The following is a 23,755-nucleotide window of genomic DNA, read 5'->3' as shown; positions in this document are numbered from 1 at the left end:
AGTTGCTCCAGCAGCTTATTTTTGCTTTAGAAATAGGCTTTTCACACAAAATGATCACTTTTAATTCCACAGCCACTACTTAACAACATTATTTTAAATTATTTGAATTGATTTTTGAAAGAAAAAGGCAGCACTGGTTACCCTCAGCGACTTCTGGCTGGTGGCCAATGAAACAAGGAAAACAACTAAATAATTTGTTAATCACTCTTTTTCTGGCAAATGATCACAGTAGGCAATAGTCTATAATTTCCCTTAAACTTGGAGGCATTTGATGTGGCAGAACCAAGGCCAGGCGTGGCAGTGGACCTGTCACTGAGATCAAGGAAGACCTGCGATTCGATCGATTAAGTGTCAGGCCAAATCATGAAGGTCAGGTACAGTTGGAATCGATGTGGTGGGGTCAAGGCCCCAGAGCATATTGAGGTGACTGAACCCAATGCTTAGACAACAGTTTGAGCGCGGGGCCAGATTGAATAAGTCATGGTGTCAGCCTGAGGTGAAGGATGGGCTGGTTTAGCTCGATGCGCCGCTCTGCACTGACCATGGACAAACCTTCCTTCTGGACTTAAGTTCAGAGCACTGTTTGCTTGCATTTATGGTTTGCATGACTTTTTTCTCTGCACATTGGTTGTTAACTAGTCTTCTTTTTAATGGATTCTTTTGTGTTTCTTTGTTTCATGGCTGCCTGCTAGGAGATGAATCTCAAGGTTGCATAATGTACACATACTTTGATAACAAATATACTTTGAACTCATAAATGAAATACATTTAAATTATAAGTAGATTTATTGGTAAGTAGCAAACTAAAATCACAGTCAAGTTATTAACACATACACATACACTTTCAGTGTTCTTGCATCCAAAAGAACTGAATGGCATTACTAAGGCCTCCTTACAGGGCTGCTAACTAGTTTAAACAAAATAATTAATTTATTCATCGTTGGGCTTAGGGCAATTTGGAATTAGAGACTCCTTAAAAGAAAACCTCTTAAAATTAGCCAAAAGATTGCTGAAATTAAAGTTGCATTAAGTGCAATTTTTGCTTCATTCTCCATCTTCATTTTGTTTAAATGCACTAATTGCAGCACAGCATAACATTTATAATCTAGCAATATAACAATATGGATAGTAAAGGTTTCACGAGAAATAGGACAAAAGCAGGAAAACTGGCCTCAGTTAGATGAGCAATTTGGTTGGCTTGAACATGTTATGAGGAAGGATCTGTTTCTGTGCTATATTATTCTTTGAAGCTGTACAAAATAGGAGCAGGAGGAAGACATTTGACTTCTTAAAGTGTTCCACCATTTAGTAAAATAATGACTCCGATAAGCTTTGAATCAGTTGTTCTTTCCTCACTCTTCTGCAATGTCCTGGTTTCCCCAATAGGCCAAGTATTCTCTACCTTCCCCTTGCATATACTGTATTCAATCGCTTAACATTTGCTCATTACTTCAATGGATATTTCTAAACATTAACAACCTTATCAAAGAAGAATTCCTCCTCATCTCTGTCATAAATGGACAACCTCTCATTCAGAAACTACACTCAGAGGTCACTTTTAGGTACACCTGTATACCTGCTTGTTAATGCAAATATCTAGTTAGCCAATCATGTGGCAGCAACTCAATGCATGGTCAAGAGATTCAGTTGTTATTCAAACCAAACATCAGATTGGGGAATAAATGTGATCAAAATGTCTGTGACCATGGAATGAGTGCCATATAAGGTACTTGAGTATCTTAGAAACTGCTGATCGCTGAGCAAAAATGCTGTGTTAATGAGAAAGGTCAAAGGAGAATGGGCAAACTAGTTCAAGGTATGTTCTGGTTAGCTACCTACAGAAAAGCTATCAAAAAGATTGAAAAGATTTACAAAGATGTTTTTAGGACTTGAGACATGAAGGTTAAATAGGTTAGAACTTTATTCCCTGGAGTGCAAGAGACTGAGGTGAGATTTCATAGAGGTATACAAATAGTATGAGACATATAGGAGGGTAAATGCAACAGGCTGTTTCCACCGAGGATGGATGAGAGGCCATAGGTTAAGGATGAAATGTAAAATATTTCAGCAGAATTTAAGGGGGAACTTCTTCTTTTAGAGGGTTGTGTGTGTATGAAAGGAGCTGCCAGCAGAAGTGGTTGTGTGTTTGATTGCAACACTTAAGAGAAGTTTGGATACGTACATGGATGAGAGGGGTATAGAGAGCTATAGTCCAGGTGAAGGTCCATGAGACTAGGCCGAATAACAGTTTGGCACAGGCTAGATGAGCTGAAAGGCCTATTTCTGCGCTGTAGTGTTCTACGCTCTAAGATAAGTGATAACTCTTTCTGATTTCATTCCTCTTCTGGCAGACTGAAAATTTAAATTTGTTTTGAAAGGCATCCAAGTAGTTCAACTTGGATGCCTTTGATCAGAGTGACATATTTCTACTTATCAGACAGTTAATTGGGGGAGAAAACAAGAGACAGCAATGCGAAGACTCCTGGTAAACATGAATAAAATTGCCAAACATGCCACAATCATGGCTCTAGGACTTTGGAATTAAATTGTTTAGACTGTCACTGTTTATTTATAGTTTGCTCGGTTATTTTACTTCTGTCAACTCCAGGCTTTTCTTGCCACTTCTGTTCCTCAGATGACTACTTGTAATGTACTCCCATCCAACAGTTACAATAAATAACTCACAGAATTTAAGAGCTTAACTGTTTTCTAATGAAGTATTTCAGGAGTCGTCTGCTTAGTACATGTGAATTTGTAATTCATCGTGTGGTTTACAACTATGATGTGTGAGAGAAAACCAAAATAACAGTTATCCTAGTGCTCCCATTGTTTAGCCTAAGCAACAGCAGCTACTTTGCTTTTGCACAGAGTGTACTTCAATGTGAGACACAGCTGTGCCTTCCCAATTCTCATCGACTCCATTCCAGGAGTTTACTGCTGTGGAATGGTGGGAACAATCTGAGTCCTGGCAGAGACAATAGCCCAAATAGTTTATTTTTATGTAACAACAAAATATGAGAAGTAATGTGAAAATGTGTATTAATACAGTATAAAGAAATTTGAAAGACTTGCAGTAACTTTGATTATCTAGTTCAGAGTCAAAAAATAACACTGACACTAATAGTAAATATTACTATCTCTCTATGAATTGAATTTATTGCATAATTAACATGTCTACTAACAATGTTTTTACTTAAAAATGATTCGTTAAAACTCTTACTGTTTACTTGCAGGTCTTTCAATTGATTATATCACAAACAAGCTATATTGGATTAGTTCTGGCACCGGAACCATAAACAGATGCAACCTGGACGGTTCTAGTTTAGAAGTGATCAGCTTAATGGCACAGTACCTAACCAAAGCAACAGCCCTAGCAGTTATGGGTAAGTATTGAAGCACCGTGATATAATACTAATAAGTGTTGTACTTTGTGCATCACTTAGAGGAGGAAATTCTTCCTACTGAGACTTCTAGAGAAAGGAAACACAAAAAAACTTATTCACAACATTAGTGAAGAAACGATGCTGTAACTTCATCTGGCATTATTTGCATTAAAGTACAACTTATTAATTGAAGCACGTTGAACTCTACTTCCATAAGACATAGAAGCAGAATCAGGCCATTCAGCCCATCGAGTCTGCTTCACCATTCCATCATGGCTGATCCTGAATTGCACTCAACCCCATACACCTGCCCTGTCACCATTTCCCTTGATGCCCCGACCAATCAGGATCTCTCAAATTCACAGACTTGTCCTCAACTGCAACTTACTCTGAAAATCGGTTTAATTGATTTTATTGGTGCAAAATTTCAGAACTGGAGTTGAGCATGCCTGCATTTAATATGCTGTGTATTTATAACAGAAATTTTCTTCCTTCTGGCCTTCTGTTTGCTTTAAACTCCTCTCGTAGGACAGAGTGTAAGTAAGACTATATCTTGCTGTTGTATAAAAAGTGAATGGCTTTTTGTTTGTACTTCTGCATCAGCTCGTTTCGCTTCCCAATCTAGTTAAGAACATACTAGCATGCCCTCTCGTCTTACCAGTCTGCGGTGAAGTTAGTACTTCATCCAGGCAATTAGCCTTAATCACATTTATATGGCCTTTTCCATCTCTGTGTCCAACACAATTTTGAATACTGTTAGTTCTCTGCAAAGCACCAATACTGGGATTCAATTTAATATCCCAATATATAAATATTGTGAGATTTATCCTGCTCTCTTTTCAAAGTACCAGAATTTTGTGTTGTATTTTGTTGGCATTATATATTTATTTATTTTGAAATACACTACATAATAAGCCTTACCAACCCTTCGATCTGAGTTGCTAGCAGCCCCTGATTTTAACCGTAGCCTAATCATGAGACTATTTACAATGACCAATTAACCTACTAATGCACATGTCTTTGGACTGTGGGGAGAAAACAGAAACTCCTTACAGTAGACACTGGGATTGAACTCTGAACTGACACCCAAGCTGCAACAGGGTCACACTAATCACAGCAATGTTTATTTTTGCTAAAAATTGACAACATCTGATCAGTACCATGAGGAATAATATGTTACCTGTACTTTCTCTACTGCTTATTAATTTAAAAATAATCCTGAAGATTTTCCAAAGTTATTGAACAACATTTGTTATTGTCATTACTTGTCATTGTGGACAGATAAGCTATGATTTTGTTGAAATTACTCTTCAAGGGGATTTGTCTGCTGCTCGCTAGGTCAACGTATCTTGTCCATTTCTTTTTGACCTTGAATTAAGTGGTTTGTTAAGAGCATCAATATGGTTCTGAAGTTACATGTAGTTTAAAAATCCAAATCAGGTTTATTACTACTGTCTTATATAATGTGAAATTTTATGTTTCGCAGTAGCAGTACAATATATAAACATAAAATTACTGTAAGTTACAAAATTAACAAATAGCTCTTGTTATGTTTTGTAATTTCAAAACATTAAGCTAATTAAAAGAAAGATATGGGAGTCCGAAACTCAAGTTTAACTTCGTCTTTAAGCGAGGCACACATCTTTGATGTGGTAGCGTGATTACGTATACAATTATTGTATTTTTATATATAACCTGCAATGAATTATTTAAGAACAAGAATGTTAAATCAACCAATGTACAGTGCCTATAAAAAGTACTCACCTCCCTCCTTGGAAGTTTTCATGTTTTATTGTTTAACAACATTGAATCTCAATGGATTTAATTTGGCGTTTTCTTTTGACACTGATCAATCAGAAAGAGAAACAGTAAAGTATACGACCAGTGCCTTTTTTTCCCCAGGCAACAATGGCTAAATGAGAGGACATCATTTTAAGGTGAGTGGAGGAAGGTTTAGAAGAGATATCAGAGTAATGTCTGGAATGTACTGCAGGGGATGATGAATGAGCTGATACATTAAAGACTTTTTGATAGGCAAGTGGATGAAGGAAAAATGGAAGATCATGTGCTCTGTAGGAAGTAGTAGGTTAAAAGGTCGGTACAATATCTTGCACTAAAGGACCCATACTGTGCTTTACCATTCTATGTCCTATGAAATGAAGGATGCCATCTTCTTGTGGCACCATCTACTGAAGATGCCTTCAGTACTTGGAGGACTCTGCCCTGACGGAGCTGGCTGAATCGACAGCCCTCTGCAGCCACTTGCATTCCTGTACAATGGAAGATCCACATAAGGCTCTTAAAAAAAAACACTTAGAATGCTCTCCATTCTACATCTATAGAAACTTGCACAAGTCTTTTGTGAAATGCCAAATCTCCTCAAGTTCCTAACAAAGTAGAGACACCAGTGGAACTTATTCATGTTTATGTCAATGTGCTGGATCCAGGACAGATTCTCGGAGATGCTGACATCCAGGAACTTAAAGCTCTTCTTAAGCTAACTCAGTAAGGGGAAGTCAAGAGAACCCACACCAGTCCTCATCAAGGGATTAGAAGTGGAAAGAGCGAGCAGTTTCAAGTTTCTGTTTGTCAACTTCTCTGAGGATCTGTCCTGGAGCCAACATATAGAAGCAATTACAAAGCAGGCATCACAGCTGCCAGATTTCTTGAGAAGACTTGGTACATCACCAAAGATACTCGCAAATTTCTACAGAAGTACCATAGGGAACATTCTAACAGATTGCATCACCGTCTGGCACGGAGAGGCTGTCCACTGCACAGGATCGGAAAAAGCTGCAGAAGGTTGTAAACTCTGCCAGCTCCATCATGGTCACTGTGTGTTGCACCTTCAAAAGACAATGTATCAAAAGCGTAATATCCATGATTAAGGACCCCCATCACTCAGGACGTGCCCTGTTCTCATTGCTTCTATCAAGGAGGAAGTACAGGAGCCTGAAGACACACATTTCTGAATAGATAATAAACCCATGAACACTAGTTCTGTATATTTTCTCTCTTTTTGCACTAACTATTTAATTTTATTTTCTTTCTTTATATACTTATTGTAATTTATAGTTTTTGCAATATATATTGAACTGTACTGCTGGTACTGAACAACAAATTTCACGGCATACTGTATGTCAGTGATATTAACCATGGATCTGATTCTTCCTGCTGCTGACTCCTCAATAAAGACTGGTCTGTGTTCTCCCAGCTTCTCTTCCCTGGAGGCCACAATAAATTCCTTGGTCTTATTGATGTTGAGTGTGAGGTTGATTTGGTTCTGTTTAGATTTGTGTGGCTTGGGAGCCTTCTTTTACACACAGCCCAAGATTAATGATGCAATATTATGATTTTTCAATGGACAATTTGTTCTGAAACAGTTTCCTTCTTGGCATAATTTTCTTTCAGTTACTTAGATGAATAAATATAAAACTTAAATTGGCCTCTTCTAGTCATTAAATGTTCCCTCACATAGCTGAGCAGAAGAAAGTAAGCCCATGATTTGCTGGAAGGACATTGAGACAAGAATTCTTTCACACATCACAAAATTTTTATGTGTTTGCCAATTGATTATTACCGAAATATGATCGAGCACTCTGCGCACAGTTTTACTTATTGACATTCGTTTACTGTTCTCCATGAATGATGTCAGAGATGTAGCATCATCTAGTGCCACCTCATGGTCATGAAACAAAATTTTAGGCATATTTTGAGTTCAGAGCAAGATGGAAGATGACTACATAGGCATTTCAGAGGAGCTCCAAAACAACTAAAATGTGATTATTGAGAGAGCATGCCATGCAACAGGTAACAGCTGAACTCATCATATACTCTATGATGAGGTTATGCACAGAGACCACTGTGTATATTTGGGAGATGCATTGCAGGTTTCATGCCACTTTTCAAGTGGTATTAACATCAGATGCAGGAGCAGATCTTTGTCAGAAGATGAAGGTATCACTCTGGATTATTAAAAGGAATCAAATCTCCTGGTTTAGGAAGGTGTTACTGAAGATGGGCATGAACTTACTGGTGACTCATAAAGCAAAAAATACAACTAAATACTTTATTAATAACACTTTTTCTGTGGAAAATTGTGGTAAACTATCACTGCAAACAATAGACAATAGACAATAGGTGCAGAAGTAGACCATTCGGCCCTTTGAGCCTGCACCGCAATTTTGAGATCATGGCTGATCAATTACTATCAATACCCGGTTCCTGCCTTGTCCCCATATCCCTTGATTCCCCTATCTAGCTCCTTCTTGAAAGCATCCAGAGAATTGGCCTCCACTACCTGTAATACCACAATGAAGGTGCAAGTGAAGGCAAGGCTGACTCAATGGTTGAGGAGTGCAGGTGAGGTGCTAAAATGGAGTGAGGTCGAGGCACGTTGAAGGAAAAGTGGCCAGAGTGAGGTCGGAGATGGGGTCAGCGAAGCGGAGAAAAGTTGGAGCGGAAGAGTTTCGGAGCCCATCCACCTAAACCAAGAGCGAGGTCTGATCGATCTAAGTGCTGGGCTGATTTGGAAGGGTCGTCTATGGGCTTGAAAGTGGTGCAAGACACAGGTCCAGGCTCCGAGCATATTAATATGATAGGGCCCAGGTCCTCATTTCAGGGATGACCCAATATTTGGATCATTTAAACACTAGGTCAGATGGATTGGAATGGCAGGGTGGTGGGACTTGAGGCAAGGGTGTGACTGGTTCTGCTCACTGCTCTGTGACGTTTACTCTGTTGTCTGTAGCATTGAGGCTGAGGCTGTGAGCTGGCTGCCGGTTGCTCTTGGCTTCATGTCTGCAACTTCACAATGATTTGCTCCACTGTGTGATGAACTGAGGCTGATGGTGTGGGTCTTCCCAGATGCTCTGGGCTTTGTGTCTATGGGCTCACTTTCAATCTAAATGCAGTTGTTTCCTTTTACTGCTTGCTTGATTTATATTTTCCTTTTCTCTCTACACATAGGGTATTTGACAGTCTTCTTTCAATAGGTTCTCTCGGTTTTCTTGATTTGTAGCTGCCTGTAAGGAGATAAATCTCAAAGTTCTATACTTATACGTAATTTGATGATAAATATACTTTGGACTTTTGAATGTTGATCACATCATAGGAGCATAGAACTGAAAAATCCACTGGGACTAGGCACCTATTTTTCTTCCAGGATCCTTTGGTAGGCTCATCCCAATATTTCTGGCTCTTGCCATGCAAGGGCAAATTTACTGAATGTAGCTCCAGTAGTTCATATGCTTTATCTGTTTTATAACTCCACATAATCAGAGATCTAAAGTTGTGCCCCACTTGTAACTTTTGATTGGGCAAACTCAAACAACACATTGCTCTGTTCTGGACAACTGATGATGGATCTGCAAATTAGCACTTTCACCCACTTGGTAACATGAATCTTATTTCAAACTTAATTATCACATCTACACCTCTTCTACAACTGCAACTTCATAACTTAAAATAAGCATATCATTGATTTAAGGTCACTTTTACTAATTCTATTCAATTAACAATCTGCATACAGTTGACAAGTTTATGGTGACTGGGAGAATTGGCAAACAAATTTTTTTTTAAAATATAGACATCTGAAATTTATTCAGTACAGTGGGAGCTAAACTAACAAATATCAATGAAGAAAACAGAATAATTGGATATCATTATGTTGTAGCAGTTTCATTTCAATCATGCCAGTATTATCAATAAAGATTTCATTGCACTTGATGTTGAACATCATAATAAAATGCAGTTTGTTTTACCAAATATTATTTCAATGTTATTTTCATGTACTTTTGGAAGCTTCTGTCAATTTATACATATTTGGAATAATCATTTGTGTGTTTCTATTTTATCTAGACCTCTTATTATTCTTTGGCAGAATGTAGCCCTTATGTTTCATATAACTTTCTTTAAAGTAATATAGTCATCTAGCTAGTTCTAGGAAAAACATCATGCCCTACAGGGTTTTTACCATGCCAACGATATCAACATTTCTAAAAACAAATTGTGTTTCATCAGTGAACACTATTAAACCTTTTAAATGAAGAATAATAATTTCAATGTTAGAAGTAAATTAAAAACAGCTATCATATGCAACCGAAAATAGTATGCTCCCTGAGAAAATGATAATGTATAAAGATATTCTTAATGAATTATGATACCTTTTCCAATTTCTAATTGTACTCTGTGTTTGTCAGAATGGAAAAGGTGAAGAATAAATAATAAATCTCAACATGTAATATAGAAATGTTTAACAGTGAGAAGTACAGACAGAGTGTATAGAGGGGAGGTAGGATTTCTGTGATGTATTGTACTGTGTCTGCAACTCTCAGCAGGTTCTTGTGGTCCTGTGCAGAGCAGTTGCCAGACTTGTGCAAATTTGTAGATGAAGTTAGAGCAGAATCTGGACACAGAGTAATGAATATATTGGGCATAGATTATAGGGTCTGAGAGCACAACCTTGTGGAGCATCACTGATTAGAATAATCAGAAGTAGAATAATCATAATTACAATAATTAGAAGTCAAGTATCAAGTTGCAGAGGGAAGTGTTGGCCTAAGCTTGGTGGTGAGTTGGCTTGGAATTATAGTATTGATATCAGAGCAGTAGTCAGTAAATAACAATCTGATGTCAGTGACTTTACTGTCCAGATGTTCCAGAGTAGAGTACAAGACAAGGGAGATGGCATCCGCCATAGACTTATTTCGGCAATAGGCAAATTGTAGTGGGTTAAAGGTGCCTAGAAGGCTGGAGTTAATGCACACTATGACCACTCTATTAAAACACTTTGTGATGGTGAATCTCAGAGCCACTGGGCAGCTTGTATTAATAGCTGTCAGATTTAGAATTAAGGGCAGGTAAAAATCTAATATAATTCCTACATTTCCATTCCAAAATCTCTTTTAGTGGTTAGGAATATCTTTTAAGAATGCATTATTAATCTACTTTTAATTGCATAAAAGGAATATTAAATCTAATTGATATCTTTACAGATGAACTGATAAACCACACTTAAACATTGCATCTGTTTTAAAAAAAATTGTCTGAAGCCATGATTATGGAAATTTGGGGAGGATGTAAAATTAAATCATTTTATTTTATAGTTGTATTTAATAGTACATTAAAAATAAAGGAAGAAAATATTTTAAATTTCTTAAAAACTGAATTATGTGTCAAGTAGGCTTTAAGTAATCTGTAAATAGCACTATGGATTGCCATAACTGATTGATGGTTTGCAGTTTTGTACAATGTAGTTTTGAGACTTGTAAACAAACTATAGAATTATTTAGGCTTTATGCTGCAACACACACAAAATGCTTGAGGAACTGGGCAAGTAAGGCAGCATCTATGGCATGGAATGAACAGTGGACATTTTGGGCCAAAACCCTCTGGACTAGAAAGGAAGGGGGCTGAAGCATGTAGAGGGAGGGGGGCAATTTCAAACTGGCAGCTGATCAGTGGAACCACGTAAGGAGAAGATGGATGTAGTGGGGGAGAGGGTATGAAGCTGAGAGATGGTAAATGAAAAAGTTAAAGGGCTGAGAGGAAGGAACCTAATAGAAGAGTACAGTGGGCCATGGAAGAAAGGAAGGAGGAGGGTCAGCAGAGAGAGCAAATTGGCAGCTGAGGAGAAGAGAAGGGCTGAGAGGGGAAACCAGAATAGGAAATGGAAAAAGGATGAAAATAAAAGTGGGTAGATTTACCAGAAGTTAGAGAAATCAATGTTCATGCCATCAGGTTGGAGGGTACTCAGATGGAATATAGTCTTCCATCTATTTTTATTTGAAGAAATAGTTGGTGTAATTGAATCTAAATAAGTTGTCTCACTTACATTGTGGCAAATTTATTTTTATGTGTTGCATTGATAATACTGACCTTTGTGAAACATATTTCCATAAAGCATATTCCAAAAGGAGGAAATCGGTGCATGTATGCTATGATATTAAACCACTAATCACAGTCCCAGTCTTCATCTTTATGCTGTACTGAGCCTGCCATTCTCAGAACAATCGCATCCTCAGCTCAGTTAACAACATTGCTTCTTGCCGTTTGTTTATTAGCAAACCTCTGAAGCACTTTGGAATGCTTTACTAGGATAGCAATGCTAACTAAATGCTAATTACTGCTGTTACATAAAAGAAGCATTGACCTGAGTCAGAAGGTTGTTAGCTCATCTGAAGAACTGAGAATAAAATCCTCAACTGTCCCTGCAGCATCCAGCTAATAGAACTGCACAATTGTATATAACACCTTTTGAATGGGATTTTGAACCAAGTCTTCCCTTTTAGATGAATGCAAAAGATGCCACTGTAAGAACTCCAAAGATCTAGATATATCCCAGATGTTTCTAATATTTATCTCACACTAGCAACATAAGTCCTTATTATCTTAGGCTGATCACCTTAAGTTAAAACAGAAAATTCTGCACTCAGTAGCACATCATCAGAAGTGAATGGTCCCTGACCTGAAATGATAACTGTTTCTCTTTCCACAGATGTTGCCTACCTTAATGAATACTCTCAGTGTTTTCCATTTTATTATCATTCTATTAGTTGTTGGAGATTATATCTGAATGACTGCCAGATTATAATTGTGACTACACCTGAGATATTCAGCACCATCTTTAAAATGTTTCAGGGAATTCCAAGCTACTGAAAGGTGCCAGATAAATGTAAATCTTTATCTCTGCAATGTTGGTGGAGGGCACAGAATTATACAGTTTATAGCCCCTTATCTTGGAAAAGATGAGCTGGCTTTGGAGAGGATGCAGAGAAGCTTCATAAGAATGATCCCAGGAATGAAATGTTCAATACATGAGGAACGTTTAATGGCTCTGGGCCAGTATTTGCTGGAGTTTAGAAGATTGATGGAGGTTCTCATTGAAACCTATCAACTATTGAAAGCTCTCGATAAAATGGACGCAGAGGATGTTTCCTATAGTAGAGGAGTCTAGGACATGAGGTCACAGTCTCAAAAATAAAAGGATGTCCTTCTAGAACAGATGAAGTGGGATTTCTTTAGCCAGAGGGTGGTGATTCTGTGGAATTCATTGCCACGGGCAGCTATAGAGGCCATGTCAGTGAGCATATTTAAAGCAGAAGTTGATAGATTTTGATTAGTTAGGATGTCAAAGGTTACGGGTAGAAGACAGGAGAATGGGATTGAAAGGGAATATAAATCAGACATGATGGAATGGTGGAGTAGACTTAATGGGCCAAATGGCTTAATTCAGCTCCTGTGTCTAATGGTCTACTCAACATGGAGAATGTTATGGGTTGTAACTTGCGAATATTTTCTCCAAGCTTGCTGAGAACACATATCTGTCAATACAGCTCTTGAAGAAAACAACCAAAGAAAAAAAATATAGTGACACAAATTGCCAAAAATATCATGACCCTAGTAGCTTGGAGGGGAATAACTACCAACAGTAACATTAATTTACATATTACTTCATTCTGGTGAGTACAGCAGATCAGGTTGTGGGGCTGCTTCATAACTCCAGTGATCCTGGGTCCATTCCTAGAGTTTGTGTAGAATTCAGTATGTTCTCCTTATGACTGCTTGGGTTTCCTGTTGCTTCTCCACTTTACTCCCACTTCCGAATAGCATGCAAGTTCCTCTCGGGTGGTAGAATTTCGAAGGGTGCTAATGGGACTGTGGTGAGAATCAAAAGATTAAAGATTAGTGCAAAAACAATCAGCACAAACTTGCTGGGTGGAAAGACCTGAATATTCTGTATTTCTTAGTAACTCTATGATGTAAATGATATTCATTACCACAGCATGATATATGCTCTATGATAAATGATTAATCATACAAATTTGTAATACTACTTCCAATGAATTCTGTTTCTCTCACTTTCTTCCCACTCCATCTACAACTTTGATAGTTATAGGTGCATTTGGCCCCCTAATACATCTTTTTCCACAGAGGAGCCTTGACAGTGTGTCAGCGGACCACAGTGGTTAGACATCTCACAGCAAGCCCAAATCTGTTCTCATGTAGCATCCACATTAATAATGACAGGAAACCTGGCTGATTTATCTTCTAACTTAGAAATACTGACTCTGTGCAGTGAATGATAATGCCCATTTCTGATATTAGCTGACCCAAAATCATAAAATATAACAGGACAGGAAAATAAAAGCCTTTTACATTGTCTCTGTAATAACTGTGTCAGTTGGTATTGTATTTGAGTTGCGCATCGTCACTCTGGATCAAGGTAATTTGTCGCATAGATTTGGGTGGCGGTTAAAGTGAACGAATATAGTCACCTACATACCTGCATGGCACCATCGGCAGCATGTGAGTACAGAGCATATATTTTTTGTTGATCGCTTGTCTTTATTTGAATTTGATCCAGTGACACTCGCCTCACTCATTTTAAATGAATTACAGAAGAGATGAATGATTTTATTGTTGGGTTGTAGTAAAGGATTAAACATACCTTTTCGATTAGGAATTCAGTTAGTTGGAAGCATCCAGTGCGATAATCCCTCACTTAGCCTCTCTCCGACTTTTAGATTGCTTTCAAGTAGTCGTTACAGCCTCTGTTGCACAGTTTGGTTCCAATGTTATTCATATTTATGCAAAATTTATATCTTATCATTCAGTTCTTTGTTAGAAACAACCGTCGAAACAACAATCATCACTCTTCAAGGCATTTTGCCACAGGATATTTAGATGGTCACTTTAAAATATAGTAAACCCAGGCATTAGGGTTTAAAATATAGTAAACGCAAAAGATCAAACATGAGATTTTACTGCTTAATACTAGAATTAAAATACAACTATATCAAGAAGCGACTTAATATAAGCAGGCACAATGAACAGTACTGAGCACTGGCCCATTAAGTTTAAATTCCAGCCAGCCAGGTGGGGAATTTAACTTAGAATAATTGAAAATAAAACTGAAATTCAAAAAAAAACAATAGTCATTAATCTGCTGGATTTTTGTAAAAACATAATTTAGAACTTATTTTATTAAAGGTACATTAATGACCTCCAGGAAGGAGATTTACCATCCTTATCTTTTCTGGCAAAAATGTGACACTAGAGACACCAATATGGTTGAGGTTAGAGTGGTGCTGTAATGGGCTCTGCAGCATGCTCAGGATGGCTGGCAGTCACATTGGTGACACAATGGTGCTGTAGCTAGTGCAGCTGTCTCATAATTTCAGGGGCTCACTTCCATTCTGATCTGTGCTATCTGTGAGGAGTCTCTGTATTCTCCCTGGAACCCAGGGTGCTTGGTTTCCTTCTACATCTCAAAGATTAGAATCAAGTTTATTATCACCTTTCTAAGATATGAAATCTGTAGCAACAGTACAGAACAAAGATGCAAACATCTATAAATAGCAGAAGTATATTGTGCAAATCGGAAGGATATCTTTTATAGGTTTGTGGACCATTCAGAAATATGGTGGGGGGAAGAAACTGTTCCCGAATCATTGATTTTCAAGCTCCAGTATCTCATCCCTGACAAAATTAATGAGAGGAGGGCATGTCCCTGACAGTGAGGTTCTTTAATGATGGATGTCTGCTTGAAGTTGTGCAAGTTGTTAAGTTTATTGACTACTATAAATTACCCCTTCTTCAGGTGGTTCATCAGGAATCAGCATCAACATCAGAATCACTTCATTGCCTGTATGTGAATGTACCAGAATTGACTGTGGTCCGGTGCCAAGCATAAAAAACAAGACAGTATCGTAACAGACAATGCAATAGCAACCAATAATTTACAAGAAAATAGTGCAAACAGCCATGAGCGATCAACAATGAGCACAAACACCAAAAATCAAACAAATAAATATGAACGTATAGGCAGACTCAATAATTGTCAATTGAACAAGGAGAGCAGGAAATACCATTTAATAGATGTTGTGCAAGGACAATTAGGATGTTGCACTTGATTGAGTTTTGTTGAGAAGCTGGATAGCTACACGAAACAAGCTTTGGAGACAACCTGTAGTCCTGGTGTGTAGCGCCTCCCAGATGGCAATTTGCTGAATAGATGTTTGCTAGGGTGGCTGGAGTCAGCAATAACTTTTTCAGCTCTTTACTTTGCTCTGGTGATGAAGAGGTCTGTTAAATGTCAGTAACTGACAGCAATTATCTTCTCTACTGAGTGGAGAACCTGCTGCAACCTGGACTGGGAGAAGAAGGAGGCAGCAGGAAAACAAACAGTGATAGAGCTGGTCATAACACTCTCAATGATGGCTGAGGAAAATTCATCAGGATTTGTCCTTATGAACATATTTGTGTGAATAGGTTACAGGAAATGTGAAGGCATGTGATTAACAGAATTTTCCCAACAATAGCATGGGATGATGGGTCAAATGATCTCCCATAAGGAAGTGCGAAGTATATTAGATTGTTTCACTGCATTAAAAGAAGTCAAAGTATTACTATGATGTAAAACAAGGTTTTGTGATAAACCGCATACTATTCTATTAAAAAAAATAAACATCTCACATTATTACATAATGACACACACTCTGAAATTCAATGTACATTTATTATTAAAGTATGTATACAATATAAAACCTTGAGATTGTCTACTAACTGTCAGCCAGAAAACAAAGAAACCCACAAGAACCTATTTTTTATAAAATACTGGCAAACACCCAATATGCAGAGGATAAAATAATCATGTAAGAAATAAACATAAGCAAATAGCACTGTGAACTGAAGTCCACAAAGCGAGTCCATCCTCAGACCTTTAATTCAGCGCAGAGCCTAGTAAATACCATGGATTGATGAGCTGAACTGGACTATCCATTGCCTTAGGCTCTGACACCCTGACCTTTTCAATCTGGCTCGGTACTTAAGTCATCATCCAAACATTAGTTTCAGTTGCTTTGATATGTTCTTGCTTTGGTCCTGCAACATCAATTGCCTCGCGATCCAAAGGGAAGTTGTAGGCCATTATTTGCGATGATCATTTACCAGAAAAAGAGTAATAAGCAAAGTACTTAGTTGTATTCTTTGTTTCATTGGTTATCAGCCAGAAGTCACCGAGATTCGCCATTGCCATCTTAAACCAATAGGTGAAAGTCACGAGCATCATGAAATGCAGATAAAAGCAGCTTGAAACTCATTCAAGAGCAGGATAGCATTTGAAGCAATCCATTTGATTAGGACCACATCCCACACAGTAATCAATTGTAACACTCCTTCACTTAGCGGCTTAGAATAGGGGGTGATAACCCCCTGCCTTGCCAAACTTAAGAAATCTCGTTTGTGTGAATGCTGTGCGATGTGTCCCCTGTTACAAATTAGTACCCCGAAATAACAAACAGTACACAATATACAATTAAACAATTAAGCTTTATAGTTCTTACTTTGGCTATATGGTTAGTAAAAGAAAAAGGGCCCAAATCTTATTAAACAGTCTGTACACAAAGTTGGCACTCACTCAGTAGCCCTTTTTCCATCATCAGTCTCCTCTGAGCATCGCTGACCTTTGGACCCCCATTCTGAGTCCACTCCATCCAGTGGTCTACCAAATCTCTCCATTCGTGTCTTTTCTCTTTATCTCTCTCACTCTCCCTCTGGCAAAAGCCCACAAAATCAACTGTTTCTAGAATAACAAGACAGGGTAAAAATATCCTGATTGTTTAACATGCATTCACAGTCCTGTTATCTCCAGCCATAACCCAAACATTGCTGCTACTGAGAAACCGTTACTTCAGCAGTGAACATTACAAAAAACCATTACATTAGCAGTAAACACTTACGGCTTATTACACATTTATTCTGTTCAATGGAAAATGCACTTGTAATGATGTGCATAGGTGACATGGACAGTACTCCTCCAAACCAATGACTTCCATCATCTAGAGGGGCAAGTACAGTGGAAGCATTTAGACACCATCCCAGCAGTTTTCCCTCCAAGTCACTCATCAAGATGTCCTAGAAATAAATAATTTTTTCCTCTGTCATTGCTAGATCTAAATCTTGGAACTCTCTATGCAACAGCATTGTGGAGAAACCTTCACCCAACAGGGTTCAGTGTTACAGTGATTTGGCTCACCACCACTTTCTGAAGACCATTTAAATATGGGTAATACATGCTTCTCTAGACTCCAAAGCCAGTATTCCCCTAAAATTATTTTAGAAGTAATTTATGACTGAACCTAGAAACTAAATGTTCTTTTTTTCTCATTGAGACACTTGTGTTTATGCTGACTCAAGTACCACACAATGTTTTTATAGGCATATTGTGACAGGCAAGACAAATGTACTCCATTCAAAAAAAAAGTAGCAAGCAGCGGTAAAAGAACTATTTTATTTTTCCTGAGGTATCTGCCATAATGAAACTAGTTTTGCAATCTAAAGAGAAACTAAATTGGTATGGGCCATTAATTTTGGAAAATAATTGCAGACGAGGAAGAAAATCCAATTGTTCCACTATGCTGTAGATTTGTTAATTTATTCTTTCTAAACCTGCTTTGACAATGATGCTGAGCAACCTCACGTATAATTGGATCTTTTAACCTGGTCAGCAGTGCTGCTTAATCATGCAGTCTTGGCATCAAATGTTTTTACCTGAGGAAAAAACAATCTATCTATAAAGTAATTAGGAACATAATTGCAGCTACAATTAAATGCAGTTTAATTATAAAAATTTTGGTAATTTTTTTTGCTGACAGTGAGAGTAATTGACACTCGCTTTGGAATCTGGCCTTTTAGCAAATTCCACATAGCAATTGTAGCGCACTGAACGTGCTTAAATAAGAGAAAAAGTTAATGCGATTTTGCACAATGTTAGGTATTTTGTCTCTGTCAAATGTAATCTCTCTGTTCCATGTCATTTCATGGAAGTAGCTGAAAGTTCCTTAAAAATGTAATATAAATGTTTTACTTTATATCCATTTTATGGATTTGTTCTCCAGCCTGTCAGAACAATATCTGCAAAATTAAGCAAGAACTGATCCTTCTCGCAATACATCATTAATTTGATACTCAATTTTTTCTTAGTGGTGCATTAAAAAGCAAATGTTTTTCTGAAAAATATTGTTTATGACCTTAGGATGATCTGAAGTACTCTGCAGCCAAAGCAGGAAAATAGTACAACAGTATTTATATAGTAATGCCTTTGGTTGGATAACTTGTGTTCATTAATATTGGTATTGCTCTCCATAGCTTTTCAAAATTTTATAGCAATATCCAGTGTAACTTACTTGGTACACCTTTTCACTACCCTGTCTACCTGTGATACAGCTTTCAATGAACTATGCATTTGTACTGCTAAACCACCCTGTTCAATTACACTTTGTAATGCATAGTATAAGTCAAATGCTGGTTTGATTTTCCAAAATGCAAATAATACGAATTTGTATTGAAAGTAAGATAAAGAATTTGATGTGCTGGGATGAATAATGGATAGGCATCCCATAGTTTCCACATCAGATTTCCAAGCAGTTCCACTTGCACAGCTTGACCTCTCTTCTGATCTTGGCTTTTTTTTTGCTTGTCATTATCAGATCATCTTTTAGTTCAATTTCCTGCTTCATCATTGGTTTGATGGCTAAAAATCTCTTTTATTGATCTCTCAAAGCATTTCTAAACTCATCGCTTGCCCAAAAAAATTGTGATATTTCATTTATGAGCTCTTCCTTTATAAAATCCCTGATTGCCATTGATATTTGTCAATATAAGAAACATTGTTAGTATTAAAATAATTTTTAAGTTCCATTTTTAACGAGTTCATAATCCAATGTCAATTTAAACTTCTGGTGTTCTAAACACCTGGGTAAATCAGGAAATTATCAACTGTTTCTGTTGATGTTCTTTTGGGAGCATTGAAACATATCAGTGGTGTTGCTCATTATTTCTCTGTTATTATTCATTTTTATAAAGCACCTGATGACTTTCTGATTGATTAATATCTCATCCTATCCACATACTGAATTTATTTTTCTACTCTTCTTCTGACTTGATGCTTTTTTCCAGAATCCTTTGGTCTTTAGGAAATTATTTTTAACTAACATACAGAAATCCTGCTTTTTTTTGGATTAGTAAATACAGCAAAATACAGAACAAAATTGGTGCTACACAAATGAGGCATTCTCTATAATCTTTGGAAATGTGTGCTTCTCCCAATCCCTTCCAATCTATTTTAGAGGCAACTTCAAATTAATATAGCCTCATGACTTATTCTTTGATAAGACGAGTCATAGGCAGAGTAAAAGAGCATGGAAACAGCCCTTTGGCTCAACTGATCACTGATACCTTATCCAAGCTAGTATTGTTTGCCAGCATCTGGTCTATAATCTTCAAAATCTTTCCAGCCCATGTACCTGTCACATAGTGCTTTAGGTTTTTTTTTATTATACCTACCTCAGTTACCCCCTCAGGCAGCATATTACATGTACATGCTAACCTTTGTGGTAAGTGATTTAAAATACTCTATAAGAATTGGTCTAACTTATCTGTATAACTCTGATCCTCTAGTCCTAGTAATATCCTCACAAGTTTTTTCTCCACTCTTTTCAGTTTAACTAGCATCATCACCAATATGTCTCACGACCATGATGGTCCTTGGCAAATTTTTCTACAGAAGTGATTTGCCATTGCCACTTTCTGGACAGTGTCTTTACAAGACAGGTGACCCCATGCTTTATCAATATTCTTCAGAGATTGTCAGCCTGGGATCAGTGGTTGCATAACTAGGACTTATGATAAGCACTAGCTGCTCAAACGACCATCCACCACCTACTCCCATGGCTTCATGCGATCCTGATTGGGGGAGGCTAAGCAGGTGCTACATCTTGCCCAAGGGTGACTTGCAAGTGAGCAGAGGGAAAGAGTGCCTCACATCTTTGGCGGAAATGTGTTTTCACCCCAAGACCCATAGTTTAGCTATACCTTTTCTATAACAAAGTGGCCAAAACCGTTCATAGTACAATACTCCTATTGTTTCCTCACACTTGCACAACTGCGTTCATTGATTAAGGCCAGAATTCTAAACACCTTTTTCACTACCCTCTCTACCTTGATAATGGCGTTCTATTCAATTACGCTCCATAGTGCCCTACCATTCATAATATAATTCATTTGCTGGTTGGATTTTCCAAAATACATTGCCTCACACTATACAGTATCAGTGTTCCTTCTAATCAACAGCCATTCAGGAAACAATACTTCAAATTGATCACAACAGTTTATGCAAGGCAAAGTTCAACATACCACATTGTTCTACATTACATTCAAGCAATTATATGACAACCAAGGGTATCTCCCAACTTGTGCATGTGCTTCACTTGCTGGGCTATAAAGCATCATTTGTTATGACATCTACGAGGTACAACTCCATAAGCTTAATAACGGTAGGAAATTGATCTTGTATTCAGCAAAGATCTCCTCCTACAACTCAAAAAACAAATGGTTCAATATTTGTCTTTGTTTATTTTTTCAGAATGTAGGGATCAATGGAAAGGCCAAGATTTATTTTCCATTTCTAATTGCCTCAGAGCAGGTGGGGGTGAACCAAATTTTTCAACTATTGTAGTGCCTATGGTGAAGGTATTAAAAGGAACAGAGTATTATATGGTGGTGTTGTATGCCAATGTGTAAGGAAGAAGCAAACAAAATATAAAGACTGATACTAGACTCTAAACTCACTATTATTCTGTCCCACTAATGACTCTGTAGTTTTGAATATTCAGCACTCTTCCCTGAGGTTTGGGGTCTAGGTATCAAATGAGAAGACATATTCCAATACTAGAAAAAACTCATTTTCTGTAAACAATAGAAGATGTTTTGAGATTTTAGATTAGGAAGAAAAATGTAAAATTGGATCCTTTGTGTAGAAATTCAGACTTTTGTTTCAGTTAATTTTACCTTAAAATAAAATTACCTTAATTTTATTTATAGCAGGTAGTTTGGAGAACCTAAGGCAAAAAAGTTTGTCCCAGTTTACTGGACATCTGAGGGCACCAACCAGTATGTACTTGTGGGTGTGTTAATTAGCTGGCCTCCTGCTGTGACAAAGGCGTGAACAGAGATGATGAAATTCTTTAGCCAGAGGGTGGTGAATTTGTGGACTTTGTAATCACAAGCAGCTGTGGAGACTAGGTCATTGAGTGTATTCAAGAGGGAGGTTGATAGGTTCTAGATTAGTTAGGACATGAAAGGATATGGTGAGAAGGTAATAGAATAGGGTTGAGAGGGAAATGGATTGGTCATAATGAAATGGTGGAGCAGACTTGGAGCTAAATGGCCTAATTTTGCTCCTTTGTCTTATGGATTTCTGGAGAACTTCCTGCATTGCAAACATTCCAAGAAATTCAGTTATTCTGCTTGTATATTTCTGGAGTTGTATTGTTAACCTTATCTTTTTTTAAATGTTGCCCGCAGCATCAATTGGTTTTGGATTGTTTCTCTTTTGTAGATATCAAGGCTGAAGTTTGGCACTAGCAGGGCAGAGCACGCACATTTGTCTTCATTTGCAGCTTCAGCTCAGATTTTTTTTTTAATCTCGTTTCTTTATTGCTGGATGTGCAAACCAGTAACAGCACAACAAAACTAACCTCCTCCAAAGGATCTGAGTGAATAGGAGATCCAACAGAGTATCTCTTTGTATAATGTGATTTAATGATTGGATAGATTGATTCATATGAAGGTTGAATTACACAAGTAAAGGAAGGAAAATAATGAGAAGGAAAGCTTGAAGTTACACAGAAAAAAGAAAGTGCCTTTTTATTGAAAAGCATGACATTGTAAAGGGTGATTTTTTTTCCATTAATTATTTATCATTGAAAGGGTGCAATGATAACTCATTATTGATCTGTGCTGTGTTTGAATGCTCTATGTAAATTCAGAATAGTCTACCTATCTCACTGGCAAGGCAAGGAGAGATCTGTTGTTTTAGCAAAACTAATGTAGAAGGCAAAAAGGTATAAATCTGAGAAGAGACATTGGATATTTGCAATCAACTTACCCACCTCCTTCATCTAACCCACCCATCCCATCAAAACAGGTTCATAACTTCCTTGCCTGAAGTCACTCTTTCAGGAGCAAGTAAATAACAATAAATTCTATTGGTATTTTGTCAGAAAGGTCTGATGCATCAACTTCACTCTTATTTTCCAGTAAATGTGTTATTTGACATTGTCTTCATCATTAAGTTGATCAATTATTCCCTTGGTTTCATCTCATTGTTGCTGGACGTTTGCAGAATGTTTAAGATCTTTTAGAGCAGGGCTTCCCAACCTGGCTTGATAGTATTGGTCCATAACCTAAAAACAGTTGGGAACCCATGTTTTTAAAGCAATACCTAATCACACATCTTCCTTTGAATATTTAAGTGCTCTCTTGCACTGAATTAAGTCTTTTGGATATTAGATTTCTGAGACTTTTGTTTTTATCTTTAGGCCATTATTTATAATAATGTTCAGTTAAATCTTGTAGTGGTTCAAATGTTATCTGAGAAATATTAAACTAGTTACTAGAACAGATGAAATGATCACCTCATCTATTGAAATTTTATTTTTAAGAAATGACTAGACAACTGGGTGACACGTTAGGGCATCCTTTGAGAGAAAGGTCTGATGTGATGAGCTTTGGACATTAAAGAAGAAAAAGTCAGTTTATTAAAGAAGAAAGACACCTAGCAGGACAAATAGAGCTCCTCCTCATTTAACAAAGGGCACTTTTGATGACAAAATTTCTGGTTATTCTGCCACCCTTCAAGAATACTCTAAAGTTTTCCTTTCTTTTTCCCTGGCTTAAAGCCACATACAGCTGAACATGCTGGAATACTGGTTTCTCCAGATAAATCAATATATTCTCCATGGATTGGGTTTGCGCCTTGTGTCTAGTCATAGCAAAGCACGACTACATCGGGAAAAGGCTCTGCTGAAGAGGGACATCTTCCCCTTCTGATAAATTGAGAGTAATTCTTAGGATCATGACAATGTCATTTTGGAATGCAACAATGTTTACCTTGGCTACGATGAGATTGACGTGCCACTCACCCACCATCATTCACGTTCCATTGCAAAGCCTTGGTAGATCTAAGTTCCTCATTGAAATGATGGGAAATCTCCTCTTCAATTCCAGTTTATGTGTTGGCAATCCAGAGAATTCAACGGAATCAAGGAATTCTGTTCGAAAATGAGTGGTGTTACCTCCTTCACTTACGGCACTGAAGGAACAGTATTTTTTCATGATTCCAGGGAAGCTTCTAATGCATGTGAAGTTTATTTTTCACATCATTTCATTGAGAGGAACCAAGATAGAATTCCTCGAGAACTGTTCTGTAGGATTGTCAAATGTCGGGTAGACAAAATCAATGCATTCTTCCATACTTTTTGCTGGCAGAATCATTAGGTAATTTGATTTCATCGTTTTCATCTTTCTCA

At 37.4% G+C, this 23,755-nt stretch overlaps 1 protein-coding gene across 1 annotated transcript in view; it reads left to right on the top strand.

Annotated features, from left to right (window-relative positions):
- LOC132394768 (low-density lipoprotein receptor-related protein 1-like) overlaps nucleotides 1–23,755 on the top strand; it is a 1,611,265-nt gene that overhangs the window by 1,079,626 nt on the left and 507,884 nt on the right. The window contains exon 33 of the mRNA XM_059971176.1: nucleotides 3,234–3,383. Within this exon, the coding sequence (XP_059827159.1) occupies nucleotides 3,234–3,383 (150 nt within the window). The remainder of the gene's footprint in view (nucleotides 1–3,233; nucleotides 3,384–23,755) is intronic.

The sequence above is a fragment of the Hypanus sabinus genome, chromosome 5 (genome assembly GCF_030144855.1).
Source record: "Hypanus sabinus isolate sHypSab1 chromosome 5, sHypSab1.hap1, whole genome shotgun sequence".
NCBI lineage: Eukaryota > Metazoa > Chordata > Chondrichthyes > Myliobatiformes > Dasyatidae > Hypanus > Hypanus sabinus.
This window is presented reverse-complemented; position numbering and strand designations above follow the sequence as displayed.